Below are 19,530 nucleotides of genomic sequence, written 5' to 3'. Positions count from 1 at the left end.
CAGGTCCGCAGAGCAAAGTTCCTGGGTTCCACCCTCACCCTGGACCCACGTGGCCCCTCCCTTGGTCCCTTCCCACCTACTTGGCTGGTTTCAGACTGCAAGTCCTGGGGCTGTTACTTCCCCTCTGGGGGCCTCCTGGGTTTCCCCTTGAAGCCAAATTATTATTACAAAAGCCAATTCAACCCGTTTGGGTGTTGAAAGGCGCTTTTAATATGTTGTGCGAAAAAGCAATAAAGTGTGTGTTGGGGGGAAGCGAGGCTTTGAAGTCGGAGGACAGACTGGGTGAATTTCAGGCAGGCCAGCGGTCGTTTCCTGCCTTAAGGTAGAGGTGGTGATACTAATAATCATAATGAGAAATAACGCTAATGACACGGGATTGGACGTCAGCTGGCGTGGAGGCAAACAGACCCTCACGCAGATCCGGTGCCGGATAAGCGCTCGCTGGAGGCGGAGAGAGCGGGTGCCCGCATTCTCTCCGAGTGGATGCCGAAGGGGAAACTGAGGTTTGGCGTAACCCGCGTCCCGCCACCGGTAGCTGATCGCACCCAGCCAGCCCTGCCGGGGCGCCTACTGTATGCAGCTGGAGGCCGGCCGGCCGGGTCACAATGTTCTCACCGCTTGTCCCCTCCACGCCCTCCCCCTCCGCCGCCGGACCTCTCCCACGACCGGGAGGAAGTGGGAGAAATGGACGGGGAAAAAAAGTTGGGCTGAGCCAACGCCTCCCCACTCCCCACCTCCGTCCCCCGCAAGCCACGCAGATCTTTGCGGGAGCGGCCCGCAGGACCCAGGCGTCCCGGCCCGATCCCCGTCCCGCCCAGGGGCCCGCAGCTGGGTGGGGGAACTCGGCAAGCCAGGAAAACAACCGCCCTCCCCGCCCCTCGCCAACCCCTTCCCCCGCTACGCCCCTTGCGCAGCGGGTGGAGGCGACTCCTTTATATAATCGCAGGAGGGCAGGTTGGCTGTTTCATTGAGGACCCGGGAGCCCAGCGCACCCGCGCTGTCATTGGAAAGCCCGCCCCCGAGTCCCTCGCGCCGGCTGGGCAAATTGAGGCCCCCTGAGGGCAGGCGCCTGGCCCCGGGGGTCCCCACCCGCTCCCGCGCCGCCCACCCCCAGCTGCCCGGGCAGCGCGACCCACGCCCGCGTCGGTCCTCGCAGTGCGCACAGCGCTCCCCGCCCCCGCTGCCATCCTGCCACGCCCCAGGCGTCGGGGGCAAAGCCCGCGCCCCCCCGCACCCCGCCCTGCGCAGAGGCTGGGGGCCTGTTTATCTGGAGGCCCCCACCCCCTGCACCCGGGGGGCCGCTCCCCCCGCGCCCCGGGGAGCTCTGGAGCCAGATAAGCTGGCAAGCTGGCACTGCGCCGCGCGGCGGGGCGGAGAGGTCAAAGGAGGGGGGGGCGCGCCGGGGCGGGCCGGACCCCCCCCCAACTTGCCAAAACCTAATAACAGCCCGGTCTCCCCGGCGCAGCGGGCGAAGCCCCACGGGAGGGCAGGGACGTGGCAAGAGCCGACCTGCCGAGCCTGTTCTGGCCTCCGAGGCCGGGCTGGGGGGGCGGGCTGGGCGTGGGGGGGCCGGCGGCTGCGGCACCTTTAAGACAAGGGAGGACCCCTCTTGCCCTCGGAGAAACCAGGAAGGGAGTCGCGAGCATCATACGGGGCTTTGGCTGTACTGTACAGTTACTGTAGGGGCAGTGACGCCGCCGCCGCCGCCGCCGGAGCGAGGAGCGACGCGGGCAGCGCGAGCGAGGGCAGCGCGAGCGTCGCGGACCCGGGAGGCCAGCGGCCGAGGGCGCCCAGTCCCGACTCCGGGCCCCGGCCCAGCGCGCCCCGGCCCGGCCCCGGCCCGGCCCCGCGAGGTAAGTCAGCGCCCGGCGAGGCCCGGGACACGGGGTGCAGGGCGGGGACGGGCCGGGGGCGCTGCGCCCACTCTGCCCTCTGGGCCACGGGAGATCCGGGACGTCCCCCAAGTTTCAGAGGAGGGGGTGCTTGGCAGCTGCCCCGAAGCTGGAAGCGCCCATGACCCCAAGCGCGGGGAGGGAGCGCGGCCCGGGAGAGGGGATTGGGGGTGAAGTGCATGGGCTTGTGCGCCAGCCCCCCCCCCCCCACCCGGGTGCATGGCTTTTCGGGGCTCCCGGGCGCGCGGGGAGCGGGGGAGGGGAAGCAGGACTGCATTGAGGGTGGGGGGAGCCGGCGTAGGGAGATAGGGGGGCGCGTCGCGTGCTAAGTTTGCAGCCGTGTATGGGGGGCGCTCTCGCCCCCCGGGGCCTATTCGGTGCTGCGTGCATACGTTGGAGTTGGCCAGGATGGAGCTCCATGGGGGATGGGGGGGAGGGGGCTGAAAAAACAGGGAGGGGGGCTTTGCAAAGGAGAGGGAAGGGGTGGGGTGTCCGGGTGGGCGGGCACGGCCGCTGGGCCCTCTGGGCGTCGTAGTCCCCCAGCCGTTCGCTGTTGGCAGGTGGCAGGCGGCGCGTACTGCAAGTCCCAGGGTGCTCCGCGCCCGCGGCCCGCCGCGGCCCGCGGGGAGGGACGGTGCGGAGGAGGGGCGGTGAACGGCGGGCCGGCGAGCCAATGGGCGCGCGCGGTGGCGCGGCGCGGGGCGGGGCCGGGCCGGGGCGGGGCGTGCGGGCTCCCTTGCCGGGGGCCGGTGGCGGTCCCGGCTTCCGGCTGCGCGGCCGCGGCCGCCCCCACCTCGCCCGCCCGCCCCTCCTGCCTGTTGTGTAACTGTGCCCAGCCCCCTCCCTGCGGCCCCCCGCCGGGCACCGGCCCCTCCCGGAGGGCGCTCCCGGGGGAGGGCGGCGGCCCCCGGCCGCGGGGCGCAGGAGAGCCCGGGGATGCGCGGCCTGGCGCGGGCCGGCCGGGCGCGGGGGAGGCGGGCGGGCGGGCCCAGATCCGGGGTAATTTGCATCGCCCTCCCCCCAGCCCGGGTGGGGATTGGCCGCCGGCGGCGGGGGGTGGCGCGGGGCCAGGCGCACTGCCGCCTCCCGGGCCTCGGGGAGTCAGCCCAGCCGCAGCCGCCGCCGCCGCCGGGGCCGGGCCCCTCGCGCTGCCCGGGAAGGAGGTAGGAGCGCGCGCGGGCCCGGGGCCGGGGCCGCGGCGGGGAGGAGGCCCTTCTTGCGCCCCGCCCGGCCCTCGCTCCGCGCGCTCGGCCCGCGGAGGGCAGCCCGGGCCCCCGCCCGCGCCCCCGGAGCGCGTGACCCCGTCTCCTCCGGCCGGACCCCCCCTCCTCTTGACGCCAGCACCACGTGCGAGCCCGGCGCCGGGGCAGGAGGGGCGAGCGAGCGCGGTCGGCCCCCTCCCCCTCCCCCTCCCCGGCCCCTTCTCCGGCCCGGGGTCGCGAACCTGGCCGGGGGCTCGGCGGAGCACCGCAGCCCGTGCGCCCCCGGGGCCGGGCCTCTGCGGACCCTGGAGGCAGGCCTGCCGGCGCTGGCCAGCAGGCCCGGCAGCCCCGGGCCGCAGCAGGACGCTGCTACCCAGCCAGGCCCAGGCACCCGTCGGCGCCTATTCAGTGCTGGCGGAATGCGGCCACGATTGGCGGCGAGGCAGGCAGCTCCCCTCTCTCCCTAACCAGCCGGCGGAAGTCAGAGGTGTGGATGCCCCTTCCCGCAGGGGGGCCCGCTTGGGTCACCCATGGGTGGCGGGCGCCCGCCACCCCTCCTCCTCCCTGCCAGCTGCCTCCCGGAGCCGGCCGGAGAGGGCGTCCGGGATTCCATGTTGGCCCCCCCACCCCCGACCGACAGGGCCAGGGCGTAACCCTGAGTGTGCCGCTCCCACACTGGGGGGGCCTCCCCGCCACCAGCCGGTCACTTCCTATTGGCAGCCCTGGCCTGGGAGAGGTCTCAGGAGCCCGCCGCTGCTGCAGGGGTGGAGGGCTCCAGGCGGGGACCATTTCCCCCGAGGGCCACCCCCGTGGGGCCCTGCAGCGCGCCGGGCCTGGCTGGGCCTGGCACCTATGGCTGGACTCGGGGCTCTGTTTACCGCCAGCCATCGCTGTGGAGACGGAGCCTGGGGGAGGGGGCAGAGCCGGCAGCCGGGAAAGCCAAGCCTCACGAAGGAAAGAGGAGCCAACGGGGACACTGAAATTTTAATTCGTGGGTCACTTGGGGGGGTATTTATTATTCAGTTCTGATTGGCTGTTTGGTGGCCAGTCAGCACCCTGGCCCGGGCTGGGAGCCACGCAGCTCCCCGCAGCAGAGGAGGAGCTGATGTGTGGGGTGCTAATGGCCCTTGCCCCTTGGGGGAGACTGAGGCTGATGGAGGCGGGCGTCCCAGACCCAGCAGGGAAGGTTACTTGGGCAGTGACCCTTCCTGGTTGGTTTTGGGAGTCTCTTCTGTTCTTTGAGGCCATTGGATCTGTAGGTGGATCCGCCTGGTGGCAGTCCCTGCCACCATAGGAGGAAACAGTCTAGAGGGGACGCAGCAGGTGAACTGGGGCAGGGGACCTGGAGGCACAGGGAGGCAGCAGCCCAAGGTCACCCAGCCAGTGCTGGATCTGACCCCTTTGGGCTTTTCCCCAGCGACCCCTCCCCGTGTGATGGCCCAGCGCCTGCTCACCTGTGCCTTGGACAGTCATGCGGAGGTTGGTGGTCGAGCCTCTGACTGCTGCTACCAGGGCTTTGCCCAAGGATGACGTTGAGGCTCAGAGAGCCAGTGAGCTTTTTGTGGTCACTCAGCACAGATCCCAGGCCTCTTACTTGCCAGTCTCAAAAGCGTGGTGACACTTTTGAGTGTACTGTGTGTGTGTGAGACCCCTCCCCACGCCTGCTGGGCTGAAATCCTCCAGATCCTCACCTTGGCCCCTGAGGTGGACAGGGCTCTGGGTTTTGTGATCTAATACCAGAGGCCCCCGAGTCACCTCTCTGGAGCCAGCGCGCAGGGCAGGCCCTCTGAAACCGGGCTGCCCTGAGGAGGGGTGGTCTGGGGACGGGAATGCTGGCCCACTTGCTCTGTGACCTTGGACGGCCCCCAGGCCCACAGCTGTCCTGTGACAGCAGCCTCCTCCCCGGACTCCCGGTTCTGCCCGCAGGTCCCTCCGCCTGCCTCTGTCCCCTGGTGGAGGAGACATCCAGCCTGTGCAGGGCTCCCAGGGTCTGCTGGCCACCTGAGACACCCTCTGTACCCCCACCAGTTGCCTCGGGCCCCACAGACTGCCCTGCAGTGGCCCTGGATAGCCACTGTGAGTGGGCCTGACCCCCACCCGGTGCTGCCTCCTCGGCGTCCCTGTCTGTGGGACAAGGAGAGCATCTTCACCCCAAGCATTGCCCTGAGCCTGGTGCCAGAGCAGGTGTTGGGGCCTGGAGAGCCCTCTGTCCCTGTGCTAGGCTGCAGGGGTCAGACCTGGCTCCTGGGCTAGCAGGTGTCAGCTGTCCTCCAACCCTGCCCCGGGCCCTGGGAGGCCTCTCCTCTGCGCCACTGCAGGGTGTCTCTGAGGGGCCTGAGAAGAGGCTAAGTGCTTGGCCTCAGGGAGGGGGTTTCATCCCATGCTGGTACCTGGGGCTGTGTTGGGGGAGGGGGGAAAGGCTACCTGGGAGGACTAGTTAGGCAGGACTAGTCAGTCAGAGAGCCTGTGTTCAAATTCCAGCTCTGCTGTGTGACCCTGGGCAAGTCCCTTCCCCTCTCTGTGCCATTTCCCACCTGCAAAATGGGGCAGTGATTCTAGGCCCTACTTCCAGAATGGTGAGGGTCAGCCTGTACAGGACTCTGTTGAGGACCAATCCAGGCCCCCCGCCCTGTTGAGAGGCCCCCAAGACCCGAGTTCAGAGCCCTATGGCACGGAAGGTGCCCTGCAGAGAATCTGGCGCTTATGAGGCATGTGGACAAAGGCCCAGCCCCTCCATCTGTCCCCCCAGCGGGCTGTGGACAGCCATGGCCACTCGTTGGAAGTGTCCCCACCCACGCCTTTCTGGTTTGACTGGAAAACAGGCCCCGCACCACCGCTTACCAGGATGTGTCCGGCGGGAGGGATCTGCCCGGCTGCTGCAGGCATGGGCACTGGGCGCCAGTGGGCCCCATCTCAGGGCTTCCAGGCTGAGCCCACGCCTGCCCAGCCTGGGTGGGTGCTGTAGGTGGCTCCAGGTGTCCATCAGGCGTCCCTCCCAGGAGAGGTGGGGCAGTGGAGAAAAGCAGGTCCTTCGAGGTCACTCTGGCTGCTCCTGGGCATCTTGGGTAGCAGGTGCAGCCCCAGCGCAGGGCGGGTGGGGGACCACAGGGTTCCAGGAGTGCCGTCTTGCTTACCCCTATGACAGGAAGCTCATTCCCTCTCCACCTCCACTGCGGATGGCTGACTTCCTGACGCTTCCTCTTGGAACCAGCCCCTGGTCTCAGGTCTGGGCTTCCTGGCCTGTGACAGCACTCTGAGCGTGGGAACAGGGTGGGCAGTAGCCCCACCCTGGATTGGGGGTCACCTGGGGTCCCCGTGCCTGGGCTCCATCCCCGCCCACACCCACACACTTCCCCTGGGCCAGCTGCTTTCCTGCCGCTGGCCCTTTAAGGCCTAGGCAGGAAGCCCCTCCCCATTTAGGGCAATAAATGGACACATAAAATGGCCGAGGGCCTGTTTGCTCCCTGCCTGGCCTGAGGGAGGCCTGCCCGCCTGGGGGGCAGGGGGGCAGGGGGCCGGCCGGCTGACTGCCATCTAGTTGTTGGTGCCCCCCCATCAGGACGCTGGATTCCTGTCCCATTTGACCGGGGCCAGGTGGGAATTGGCACCAGGTCTGGGCGGGGTGACCCTTCGAGGCCAACCGTGCAGCACAGGCCTCCTCACAGGGAGGGGACGGGGCTGCTGGGTGTGGGCCTGGCAGCCACACCTGCACGCCCGACTTGCTGTGTGGCCTTGGGCTGGCGGCCCACCCTCTCTGGGTCTGCTTGGACCCTGCAGTTTCCCACCTCTTCCTTGGCAAACGAAGGGTGGGTGGCACAGCCGGGCCGCTGGGTGGCATTCTGAGGTTCGCAGAGCAGCCCCACACAAGGGTGAGCAGTCTGGCCTGCCTCTGGGCACTGGCGTGGCATACAGTAGGTCCTCAGGCAGTCCTTGCCGAGTGGACGGCGTGGGGCTCCGTTCCTGCGCTGCCTGGCCTGGGAGGGGTCCTCTTTCCACGCCATCGCCCCTTCCCCAGGAAGCAGGCTCTGAGAGGCGGTGCCGCCTGTTCGAGGTCACGTGGCTTCGTGAGGACGGAGGAACCTGCTGCCCCTCCTGCGCCAGCAGGTGTCAGAGGCCCTGGACGCCTCTGTGCTGTGCTTCCCTTCCCTTCGCTCCCGGGGTGGGGAGGGGGCCGGCCCCCCCAGCGCCACCACGGGAAGTGCCCTCCAGGAAGCGTCACCTGTCAGCCCTGGCTGGCGCCCCTTCCTGAGGAGGCTCCCAGCGGCCTGTGGTGCTGCCTTGGGGAGGCCCCTGCCCCCCGCCCTGCTGCTCCTCGGCCGGTACCTGGTGCTGGGCGCCATCCCCATGATTTGGGGCCCTCCCCGGGTGACCCTGCTGCTCCTGACCTCCTGACCTCGCCACCTGTCCCAGCAGCGGGGCAGCCTGGGGCCTGACCCTGGGGCCTCTCGGCGGTGGGGGTGGAGCGGAGGTGCTGCTCAGTTCCTCCAAGGGCCGGGCAGGAGAAGCCAAAGGGCGACCTAGGTTGGGGGGTGCTGTGCCCCTACTGTGCGCACCCTGGGGAGGGCCAGGCCCAGGGCAGCAGGGCGTGGCCTCCAGCCCAGGAGGGGCCTGCCGCGGCCTGCCCCTCCACCGCCGAGTCAGCACCAGGCAGCCCCGGAAACCCCACAGGCGACCCGGGGAGGAACTGCAATGACTGGGGCCCCTGGTGCGGTGGGTCTGGGCCTCGGACCCTGCCTTGGGCCTGGCCAGCGTGGGGTGGGCCCTCTGGGGAGGAGGCGGCCGGCACCTGCTCTGTGTTGGGTGCCAGCTGGGTGACCCAGCTAGGGGAGCCACAGGACCCCAGCGAGGAGTGGCGGGCACACAGTGGGTTGAAGGCACGTGCGTGCTCTGTATTCCTGGGACCCAGGACCCCGAGTGGGCTGGGGCTGGGCCCCCGATTTCCTGCTGCCTCAAAGCAGGGTCTTGGGCCCTGTTCTTAGGAAGAGGCCCAGGTGGGGGTGGTGGCCAGGGTGTGGCAGGCAGGTGGCTGGTGTTCCTGGAGGGTGTGGGTCAGGTGTCTGCCCAGCCAGTGTGGACTCCAGGGCCAGGGACAGCTGGGCTTCTGGGGTGGGGGCCAGCCCTCATGGTCAGCCTTGCTGGGTGTCCTTTGCCAGGACTCTGGTCTTCTCTGGGCCTTAGTTTCCTCCATTGAGTGAGAGGCCTGGGGACCCTGGGTGCTCCCCTTGTCTGGTGTCTGCTCAGGTCTGACCCTTTGGTGAGACGGTCTCGGTGATATTGGGAGAACAGAGGTCCCAGGTGGGAGAGGGCAGTGGCACGGGCCCTCCCGCCCGCCAGGCCCCACGGCCCCACCGTGGCCTGAAGTCCGGGTATCTTTGCACTTAAAATAGGGCTGTGGCAGCCCCTGGCCCGAGGAGCCCGGCGCCTGGTGGGCTGCCAGGGTGGAGTAGCCACGGCCAGGGCTGAGTCACTGGGACCGTTTCGGGTCTCAGCCTCGAGGCCCCTGGAGACACCTAGGCCATTCCCGAGGGGACCCCAGGTCACCTGAGGGGAAAGGAGGACCAGGGTGGCCATCTTGGGGCATCGGTGGCCTGGGTCGGAGGTCCCGTCCCTCCCGTGTCGGGCAGGGAGGGGCTGGGCTTGTCTGATCCGGAGCCCCATCTGCCCACACGCTCCCCGAGGCCCGGGGCCAGACGGCAGATGGTGGCAGGGGGTGGAAGCCACCCCAGGGGGTTCAGGGGAGGCTTCCCGCCAGGCCTTGCGCAGGGTCGTCCCCAGCCCCCCTGCTCCCAGCAGCCACCCGACCCCCCCAGGCTGGGGACGGGGAGCGAGCAGCTGGTGCAGCGGGAAGGGGTGGGCGGGCGGCCGGCGAGCCCCGGGAAGCTGCAGCCGCACAAAGGCCTCTTGTGGGCCAAGGCTGGACCCTGCCCCAAGGGCCACCCTGGGGGAGACGGCCAGGCTCTGGGCCTTGCTTGCAGGTCCACCAGGCCCACGGGCATAAGTACTGGACTGCGCCATGCAGCTGGGAAACGGGCTGCGTCTTGGTCCTGAGGGGATGGGGAAGGGACTCTGGCCCCGTCCTGAGGGATGACATCCAGGGACTCTGGTCCGGGAGCGGTTGTGCCCAGGGGACTAGAGGAATGTGGGCCGTGCTGGGTGGCGTGGGGCAGCGGGGCTCCCTGGAGAGGGCGGAGGGGTGGGGACCGGAGCCAGAGGGTTGCACAAGTGCCCGAGTGGGCGGATGAGTCACGGCCCAGGAGGAGGCGGGGTGGGGAATGGAGGGCGGGACGCAGTCTCCCCAGGGCCTGTGCCTCGAGACCTCTGCCCATTTGACAGATGGGGACACTGAGGCCCAGAGCGTGCCAGGGCCCTGCCCTGGGCTGGACAGCGCAGCCAGAGTGACTAAGAGTGTGGGAGGAGCTGCCAGAGCCAGCCGCAGGAGGGGTGGACAGGGCCTCAGCCCCCTGCTGCACCTCGGGACAGCCCGGGTGCTGGCCTGGTTCTCCCTATTACTCACTGCCAGGGCTGAGCCCTGTCCTGGCCCTGCCACAACAGGACGCGCTCACGGTGCCCTTGGCCCTGTCCATGTTGCAGGCCTGGGTGCCAGGTTCTGGCCTCGCTCCTTCTGGGGCTGGGGAAGCGAAGGGCTGTGTGCTCGCGTCAGAGGCCCCAGGTCTGAGTCTGGATGCAGCCCTGTTCTCACTGCCGGCCTGGTGGGTCCGCGGTGCTGGGTGCTTGGCAAATGTCCTTGCACAGCCTCCTCCTGGGCTCAGATTAGCGGGATGCAGCTCGTGCCGGTGTGGGGGTCGTTTCTTGAGCACCTATCGTGTGCACCCACTGTGTGACCTGAGACCTCCAGGCCTCTTGGTGGGTCCTCTCTGGGGCCGGGCGTGGGTCTGACCAGCACAGGGCCACCTCAATGGGAGCTCAGGACCCGAGTGTCCTCCCATGTGGCTGGGGAGACCACGAGGGGGTGAGACCAGGTGCTGCTTCCTGCGGGCCGGGTCCCACTCACGAGCCCCTCTCCTCACCCCAGGTCTTAGGCGGAAGATGGCCGGCGGCGTGGATGGCCCCATCGGGATCCCGTTCCCAGACCACAGCAGCGACATCCTGAGCGGCCTGAACGAGCAGCGCACGCAGGGCCTGCTGTGCGACGTGGTCATCCTGGCGGAGGGACGCGAGTTCCCCACGCACCGCTCGGTGCTGGCCGCCTGCAGCCAGTACTTCAAGAAGCTCTTCACGTCGGGCGCCGTGGTGGACCAGCAGAACGTGTATGAGATCGACTTCGTCAGCGCCGAGGCGCTGACCGCACTCATGGACTTCGCCTACACGGCCACGCTCACGGTCAGCACAGCCAACGTGGGCGACATCCTCAGCGCCGCCCGCCTGCTGGAGATCCCGGCCGTGAGCCACGTGTGCGCCGACCTCCTGGACCGGCAGATCCTGGCGGCCGACACGGGCCCCGACGCGGGGCAGCTGGACCTGGAGGACCAGGCGGGCCAGCGCAACCTGCTGCGGGCCAAGGAGTACCTGGAGTTCTTCCAGAGCAACCCCATGAACAGCCTGCCCCCGGCCGCTGCCGCCTTCCCCTGGTCGGCCTTCGGCGCTTCCGACGACGACCTGGACGCCACCAAGGAGGCCGTGGCTGCCGCCGTGGCCGCTGTGGCCGCCGGTGACTGCAACGGCCTGGACTTCTATGGACCGGGCCCCCCGTCCGAGCGGCCCCCCGCTGGGGACGGGGACGAGGGCGACAGCAACCCGGGTCTGTGGCCAGAGCGCGAAGAGGACGCCCCCGCCGGGGGTCTCTTTCCGCCGCCGGCGGCACCCCCGGCCACCGCGCAGAACGGCCACTACGGCCGGGGCGGGGAGGAAGAGGCGGCCTCGCTGTCCGAGGCGGCTCCCGAGCCGGGCGACTCTCCGGGCTTCCTGTCGGGCGCAGCCGAGGGCGAGGACGGGGACGCGCCCGACGTGGACGGGCTGGCAGCCAGCACCCTGCTGCAGCAGATGATGTCCTCGGTGGGCCGGGCAGGGGACAGTGATGAGGAGTCGCGGGCGGACGACAAGGGCGTCATGGACTACTACCTGAAGTACTTCAGCAGCGCGCACGAGGGCGACGTCTACCCGGCCTGGTCGCAGAAGGCGGAGAAGAAGATCCGCGCCAAGGCCTTCCAGAAGTGCCCCATCTGCGAGAAGGTCATCCAGGGCGCCGGCAAGCTGCCGCGGCACATCCGCACCCACACCGGCGAGAAGCCCTACGAGTGCAGCATCTGCAAAGTCCGCTTCACCAGGTGAGCAGCCGCGGGGACGCCTGGGTCGCTCCTGCCACGTGTCGGGGCAGCCTGGGCAGCAGACGAGATGACCTCGTCAAGCAGGTAGCATGAGGCCAGCGCAGTGGCCACTCCCGTCACCCCAACAGCCTGGGAGGCTGAGGCAGGAGGATCTTGAGTGTGAGGCCAGTCTGGGCAGCTTAGTAAGGCTCCACCTCAGAACAGAGTGGAAAGGGCTCGGGGGCAGCTCCACCCCTCTGGCCAGAGCTGCAAGCAGCACAGTAGGCACTTGGGTTGAGGGGGCACGGACGCTCCGCTCTTTGGGAGCGGCCCTTCTCTGCATGGAGGGGACTCCGGGACCTCTTGCTTTGGGGGATGATGGGCAGCCCCTTGGGGAGTGAGCTGGCCATGTTCCTTAGGTGCTTGCTGTGTGCAGACCCTGTCCAGGCATGGGGCACAGCAGGTAGAGGCAGGCCGGATCCCTGTGCGGCAACCAGGGCTCGGGCTCTACTGAGACCTTAGCATCAAGACCCAAGAGAGGAGAAAGCCCTGGGAAAGGGTGTTCAGGCAGAGAATAGCCAGTGCAAAGGCCCTGAGGTCCGCTTGGCCTGGGAGGGAGCCAGGTGCTCCGTCCCACAGCAGTGGAGTTCAAGGACAGGCTGGGGGCAAACTGCTGGGTTCAGTCTTAGGAGTTCAGAGGTGGAAGGCTGGGCCCTGTGGACCCAGGGCGGGCCAGACCAGTGGGGGTGGTAGGGCTGGCAGGCGGGGGCCTGGCCAGGCAGGGTGACTCAGCGTCACCCCCTGCCCCCCGCCCGCTGTGGGGTTCCCCCTGCCACACCTACCAAGGCTAAAGAAAGAGGCCATTGTCCCAGCTTCCCAGCCGCACCCCACTGGGGCAGAAACCTAGGCTGACCCCCTCCCCAGCACCCCGGTCCCCCTCCCCAGCAGGCCAGGAGAGGAGGGTGGGACCCAGTCTGGAGGCAGGGTAGGGGCAAAGGGCACCCGCTGGGAGGCAGGCTGTCTGGCTGGCAGCCTCGCTCCCGCTCGTGATCTTGGGTCCTGCAGGCCTCAGGGCACGCCACCTCTTCTGGGGGGTCCTGAGGTAGCTGTGGGCTCTGTCCATGGGCTCCGCACTCAGCAAGACCAAGAGCCTGCCCTGTCCCCTCCACGGAGTCTGCTGTGCTGGACAGGTGCCCGACCCACCTCATGGGGCCTGGGGCCTGGGGCCACTGTCCTCCCGGACGTCCGGGCTCAGTTTCATTCTGACTCGGAAGCCCCTGCCCCTCCCGCCCCCACCCCGACCAGACTGATCCCTGTCGAGACTCAGGGAAACTGAGACCCCCTTCCCCCACGCACACACCGGCTTCCTCTTTACCCCTGTCCCCAGGGCCCCGGGTCCCCCCACCCGGGCCTGGGAGCCCAGGGGCCCCTCTGAGTCAGAGCAGAGCATTGAGTAAGCCGGGCCTGTGGCAGCTGGGCTATAATTACCCAGGCCCAGGCTCGGGGTGACGAAACTGGGCTGCCTGCACCCCCACCCTGCCTCTGCGTGGCCCCTGGCCCGCTGTGCAACCCCGGGGCAAGTCACTTCCCCTCTCTGAGCTTCCCAGCCTCAGCCAGGGTTCTGTATAGTGCTAGAAAAACAGTCCATGCTGTGCCCTCTGGGGCTGAGGCTGCGTCAGGTCTGGGCAGGGCACCTGGGGACCACACCAGTGGGTTTTGCGGGATGGAGGGAGCAGCTAATGCCTCGGGGGTGACGAGTTCATTGTGGACCACATCCTGCTGGCTCCAGTGGACGCAGCACTTTAGAGTGACTGGAGCGTGGCTGTAGAAAGCAGGCCTGGACCCTCAGGGAAGAAGAGTTAGAGCCAACAGGGACACCAGGTCTGAGGGCAGTGCCAGAGGGGAAGCCTTGGGACTGAGGAACCCAGAGTGGGAGCCAGACCTTTGGGGCCTGGGGAAGGCAGAGACGCAGGCAGGGCCACCATGGTGGGCCCTTGAGGGGTGAATAGGAGTTTGTCAGCGTTTGCACCGAGCCGCTGGTGCGGTGGCAGAAGCAGGAAACCCCAGCAGCTCCAAGCAGGTCAGGTGTGCCGTGGCTGACGGCTGGTGTGGACTGGGGCTGTGCAGTAGACAGGCCACACAGGTCACCCGATGATTCTTAAAATTTCCTGGCAGCCACATTAAGGAGGGAAAAGGGGGCAGGGCAGGTGAAGGCAGCCGCCTGGTGGGTCCATCTTGATGGGCAGGTGCAGAGACCTGCAAGTGAGCCATTTCAGGTCACCTTCCCCATGTCAAGGGCTGTGGGTGGCACCCTTTGTCCTTCCAGCCCTGCCCCTTGGAGCAGGCCACAGTTCAAGGGCTCAGGACAGAGGGTCCCTGGGTGTTGTCACCTCAGGCCATCTTGGGGACCAGCTTTGTGGCTGAGCCAGATCCTCTTGCTCACTGGGCTCATTGCACAGGGAGGGGCCCTGGAATCAACCCAGTGCCCACTGCCCCTGCTCACCACTCCCCCAGGAGTGTGGGGTGTCCCTGGCCGTGGGGACTGTGCATGGGGAGGCCTCTGGGGTGACAGGAGAGTGGCAGGGCCTGGCCACCCTGGGCGGGGACTTGTAGAGAGGGGGCCAGCTGCCCCTGTTTGTCCAGGACTGAGGGGCTTCTTGGGATGCAGGTCAGAACTCTGGGACTCTGGGTGGCCCAGCTTGTCACCAGTCCCCAGGGGCAGCAGCTTGGAGGGCAGGGCCTGTCCCACCCCTCGGCACAGGGTCCTCCTTGCCTCCTCCAGAGCAGCAAGGAGGAGGGCAAGAGAGGCCCGGTGCCAGCCCAGGCCGCCCCGTGGCAGGTCCAGGGCCGCCTGCTGGTCTTGCAGGGTCGCGCTCCCACCCGCTCCTCCCGTTTCGCTGGGGACCGTGCCCACTTGGGTAGGGGCATCCCAGGCGCCGGGCACCCCGGGTGGCTGGCTCTCGGGGGGCGCGGTGGGCGGCACGGTCGAGCCCGCTGACCGCCGCCCGCCCGCCCCCAGGCAGGACAAGCTCAAGGTGCACATGCGGAAGCACACGGGCGAGAAGCCCTACCTGTGCCAGCAGTGCGGCGCCGCCTTCGCCCACAACTACGACCTCAAGAACCACATGCGCGTGCACACGGGCCTGCGGCCCTACCAGTGCGACAGCTGCTGCAAGACCTTCGTGCGCTCCGACCACCTGCACAGGCACCTCAAGAAGGACGGCTGCAACGGCGTCCCCTCGCGCCGGGGCCGCAAGCCGCGCGTGCGCGGCGGCCCGCCCGAGCCCCCGGCCCCCGGGCCCGCCGCGCCCCCCGGCGCCCCCGGCGCGCCCGGCTCCCCCGGTGCGCGGCGCAACGGCCAGGAGAAGCACTTTAAGGACCAGGACGAGGACGAGGACGAGGCCAGCCCCGACGGCGCGGGCCGGTTGAATGTAGCGGGCGCCGCTGGGGACGGCGGCCCCGGGGCCTCCGAGGGCACCTTCCCCGCGGGACTCGCCTAAAACCAAAAAGAACCGCCCCAGCGCCGCCCCCGCAGCCCCCGCAGCGCCCGCCGCCGGCTCCCAGCGCTTCCGCCTCCGCAGCCGCCCGCCCCGAGGCTCGGGCTCGGCTCGGCTCGGCTCGGCTCGGCTCGGCTCGGCTCGGCTCGGCTCGGCTCGGCTCGGCTCGGCTCGGCTCGGTTCGACTCGGGCTCGGCTCGGCTCGGGCGGCGGGGCGCGGGGCGGCGGGAGCCGGGCGGCGGTCGCCCTCCGCCGCGCGGGTTCCAGCGTCTTTCAGACGAGACCCTAAAGGACGTCTGTCTGCTCCGAGCGGACGCTAAACCGTCCCCACCCTCCTTCCTCAGGGCACTTACGGGGCGTCCCCGCGCCCCCACCGCCCGTGGCCTCGCAGCCGCTCGTCCTGGCCGCCCCGACCTATTTATTCCCGCCCGGGCCGGGCCGCCTCCCTCGGCCGCCGGAGCCCCGAGCCCCTGTCCGGAGATTGGAAACGCGTCTCGACCCCGCCCCAGCCCTTCGCCCACGTTTTTAAAGCACTTTTTAGATTTTTCTTTTCCTCCTAAGACCAGATTTATATATAGATATATATAGACGTATAAATATATATGATACACTTCTCAGAGCGGCAGAGGCAGGCGGGTCCAGGGTCTCAAAGCAATAAACCCAGCGAGTCCTAGAGTGAGCAGCGGACAGCGCCCGGCTTGGCACTTTTAACGACGGGTACTTATCTTGACTTAATTTAAAACATGTTTACAAGTTGCAACCAACTTCTATGAAAGTTGAAAAGACAAAAAAAAGCGAGAGAGAGAGAGAGCGCAAAAGAAAATTCCTAAAACTCAATTTATTTTTGTACAAAATAATAAAATAAAAAACCCACCACAAACGTAGAATCCACGTCTGTTCCCCAAGGCTGAGCGGGGTGGTCAGGAAGCCATGGGAAGGGACCAGAGCCCCGGCCCAGGCGTCTGCCCGCCCGGAGTCCACGCTGAGGGCAGGCCGCGGGCTCAGGCCGGCACCTGGCCCCCACGCCTCCCGTCCTGCCCGCCTTGGGTCTTGATTGGGAGATGTCTCTGCTAGCCATACAGTGGCCATCTCTGTCCTTGGGCACCCACCCTTCTTACTCCCCAGCTCAGGGACGGCCCGAGAGAGGGCTGGCCTTCCAACCAGCCAGACCAACCAGTCCCCAGCCCCGTGTCCCTCCCGCCCCCAGGACCTGCCCTCCAACATGGCTGTCCTGCTGCAGGGTCCCTGCCTCCAGGGCCTGGCGCCTCCTCCCTCCCACCCCTGCACCCCCTTTTTACTCAAAGGCACTGACTGTAACCCGGGGGCTGGCACCTGCCTCACCCCAGCCTCTGGCTCCCACGAGGCCTGGTGCTGACCGAGCCGCAGGCCACGGACGGGGCCAGGGTTGGGGAGGCGGCCGATGCCAGGTGCCCCGTCCCTCCTGCCCACGCGGTCCAGCACGGGAGCCTGTACATAGACGCTCCGCAGAACTGAGGCTCCCTTCCGCCAATGCCTGGGGACAGAGGGGCGTCCCTGCGTCCCTCCACCCCTGGCGGTGGCCTGTCACCTGGCACCCCTGTCTGCAACAACTGTCTCGTCTTTTTCTTTTGTCTTTAAAGGGAAGCTTTGTAAGAAGGCGAAATTTTTCATATTGTTTCTACCAGATTTTTGTTTCTTTCCCTCTCTAGTCCCAGCCCGTCAGCCCCCCAAATGTCTCAGGATCCCCCTCCGGGCCGGTAGAAGGGGCAGGCCCGGGGCCAGGTGGTGCTGGCCTTGTTGGCTCCTCGATGTCACAGGGCGAGCTCCAGAGAGGACCCTCAGGCCCGGCAAGGCACTGGCCCCCTGGCCATCCGCCTCAGAGAGGCCCAGGGGCGAGTCCCCTCCCGTCCCCAGGCCCCTCGCAATAAGACCCACTCAAATCACTGATGTCATCCTGGCCAGCGGAGGCCACCAGACTTGGGGGACAGAGCCCTCAGGACTCTGGCAGGACCAGGCTGCCCACAGCCACTCACCCGGAGCCCCCGCGGGCATCGCACTGAGCCCGGCCAGCCCCTGCTTCGCGCCCGCGCCTCTGCCTTAAGCCAGCCAGTCCCCCGCAGCGTCTGCATGGGCCCAGAGCCGGGACCCCGCCGCCCCCGACTGCGCAATCACATACTGTATATAGACGTGGATCGATTTTATTTTTATTCTTTAAATTAAGGTTGTGATAAAGTGTTGCCAAAGATACTGCTGAATTTCGCGTTTCAGGAAACAAGCGAGAGGTCGAGGCGGGTGTGCTGGTCTGGAGGGCTTTCCTCTGGTGGTTGGGGTTTCTTGTGTTTTTTTTTTTTTGGTTTTTTTTTTTTTTTTTTTTTTTTTTTTTTAACTGCCTGGTACAAAAAGAAAAAAAAAAAAAAAAAAAAGAAAAAAAAGAAAAAGTGAGATTGTTATTTCCATCATCACGGTGAGGTTGCGTGGTGTGTGTGCGTGAGTGCGGGGTCCAGGCCTGAGGGCTCGGGGTCCAGGCGAGGACCTCCTGTCTAGTTGCTGCTCCTTGCCTCGCCCCTCCCACCCCGCCTTTTGAGATTAAGGGGGAAAAAAAGGCAAAAAAAAAAAAAAAAAAAATAGAATGAAAACCCCATAACCCAGTGAATGTAGGACGCGGGCGGGCCAGCCTGGTGCCAGTCTGCTCCCCGGAGGCCAGCGGCGTGTCACCTGTGTCCAGAGCTGTCCCTCTGCTTCCCTGTACCATGGGAGAGGAGGGTCCCAGGCCTCTTCTCCACAGGTGACCAGGGATGCTGGGCATTCTCTGGACCCCAGGGCTGTGGCAGGCACAGGCAGCTGCGTGGCCATGCCAAGGCCCAGGCCCGAGTCAGGCCCCAGGATGGAGGCAATCTGGGCAGCCGGGACTGTAGGAGGCGAGACCGAAAGGAAAAACAGAAAAAAAAGAAAAACTTAAAAACCAACAAAAAAAAAAAAAAGCAAAAAATCCTATTTTTTGAGAAAGAAAGATATTTATATTTGCAGTTTTATTTTAAAAAGTTATTTAAGCTGAGGAAGCAGCTCCCCAGAGGTGGGGGTGGCTGGCGCAGGACGGGTCAGGGCGGGGGCTCGGTGCCCCGGGGCCGGTCTCAGTTGAGCCGAGCTCACACTAAACTAGATTTACGTGGGGCGGGGGGCGGGGCGGCGCTGCCCAGGCCCCCCAGGCCCAGACACGAGGTGCCTTGGACTCGGGGGCCAGGCCTGGTGCGTGGGGCAGGGCGGTGCCCGCTGGGTACAGAGCACAGAGCAGACATTCCATAGACTGTATTTGAAAGTCTTTATAAAGTGTGGGAGATTTAAAAAAAAAATTGATAAAAATGCACTTTTTGGGGGTGGGGGGAAAGCTTTAAAGTAATAAAACAAAAAGGCAAAAGATGATGAAAAACCAGAAAAATCATTTTTCTTGTACATAAAACAACCACTAAACGCAGCCTGTTATGACCGCTCAGCGTCCTTTGCCTGATTTCGTGTCCTTTGTCTTTTGTGGGGAGTCTGGGTGGTGAAGGGGGGCTCGAGGCCTGGTTCCCGCCAGACCCTTCCTGCCCAGCTTGGGCAGGTGGTCCCTCTGGGGTGGGATGGGTGGTGGGTGTCCAGGCAGTACCTGGGCGGGCAGGTGGTATGGGAAGGGGCCTCTGGGACAGCGGCGAGGGCTGGTGACTGGGGAATCACTGGCTGGGGGTGGTGCTGGGGGTGGTGATCAGTCTGCACAGGCCCAGCTTTGGCCATCTGCAGCTCCAGGGGTCTGGGAGGCTCCGCCTGGGTGATCTTGGTCCCTTCTCTGGAGGCCCTGGAGGTGCTGCCCAGGCCAGGCCCCCGCAAAGTTACCACCCCCACAAGAAGACGGGCCTGGGCCCAGCACACGGGAGGACCCTCTGGGGTCACCAAGAGCTCCTTACGGGACCTCTGGGGAGAGCCCCTCCTTCCTCCCGTCCTCCCATCACGTTCAGCACAGGGATCTGCCCAGGCCGGCCGAGCCAGGTCCACTTAGTCCCTAGGCTCCTGGTGGGCCGGGCTCTTCCTGCGAGTAGGCACTAGGGGTCGGCAAGGCCAAGCTCTGCCTGGGACACACCCCACAGTCCTCATTGTTGACCCTGTGGCCCCCGCCCTGGCACTCACCTGTCTGCAGCCAGCTGCTGACCAGGCGGGGTCCATGCAGCACCTCCAGCACCCCAGGCCTTGGGCACACAGGTCAAGGCTACACTGTGGGGACACGGGGTGATAGGAGAGCACTGGCCTCAGCTGGGCCCCACTCGGCTCCCACCCTCCTGAGACTTGCGAGCAGGCACGGTCCACACGGCGCACACAGCGTCCCCAACGCTGCGGTTTCTGGTGTGTCCAAATTGGGCAGCCATTGCTATCTGGTTCCAGAACATCCTACTGCCCCTTTGGAAGCCCTGCCCCCATGAGTGGTCCTGACCCTCCCCAGCCCTGTGCCCATGGGAACATGTCCACCTTGGACTCTCCTGGGCCACGACTGTGGCCTGTGCGTGGCTCTCACTGGCACCAGGTCCTCAGGTCCATCCACGCTCCTGCGTGTAAACACACCACGTGGGTTGCTCAGTCGTCCATCTGTGGAACTGGCCTCCACCTATCAGCGGTGGACACATGTGCAAGTCTGTGGGGATGTGCTCCGACGGCAGGCCCGTCATCCTCT

At 66.7% G+C, this 19,530-nt stretch overlaps 1 protein-coding gene across 3 annotated transcripts; it reads left to right on the top strand.

The window, feature by feature from the left end:
• Nucleotides 1–1,602: 1,602 nt before the first annotated feature.
• Nucleotides 1,603–14,994, top strand: ZBTB7A (zinc finger and BTB domain containing 7A). Of its 3 annotated transcripts, none has more exons than XM_079116037.1 (3): nucleotides 1,603–1,853; nucleotides 10,128–11,379; nucleotides 14,378–14,994. In XM_079116037.1, the coding sequence occupies exons 2-3, from the start codon at nucleotides 10,142–10,144 to the stop codon at nucleotides 14,856–14,858; spliced, it is 1,719 nt and encodes a 572-aa protein (XP_078972163.1). In that variant the 5' UTR covers nucleotides 1,603–1,853; nucleotides 10,128–10,141; the 3' UTR covers nucleotides 14,859–14,994. The 3 variants fall into 3 exon arrangements, with proteins under 3 accessions (XP_078972163.1, XP_078972161.1, XP_078972162.1); XM_079116035.1 differs by lacking the exon at nucleotides 1,603–1,853 and adding an exon at nucleotides 2,921–3,055; XM_079116036.1 differs by lacking the exon at nucleotides 1,603–1,853 and adding an exon at nucleotides 7,829–7,957.
• Nucleotides 14,995–19,530: the final 4,536 nt, after the last annotated feature.

Source organism: Sciurus vulgaris (assembly GCF_902686455.1).
Source record: "Sciurus vulgaris genome assembly, chromosome: 16".
Lineage (NCBI taxonomy): Eukaryota > Metazoa > Chordata > Mammalia > Rodentia > Sciuridae > Sciurus > Sciurus vulgaris.
The sequence above is the reverse complement of the archived record's forward strand: the minus strand, read 5'-3'. Positions and strand labels throughout refer to the sequence as shown.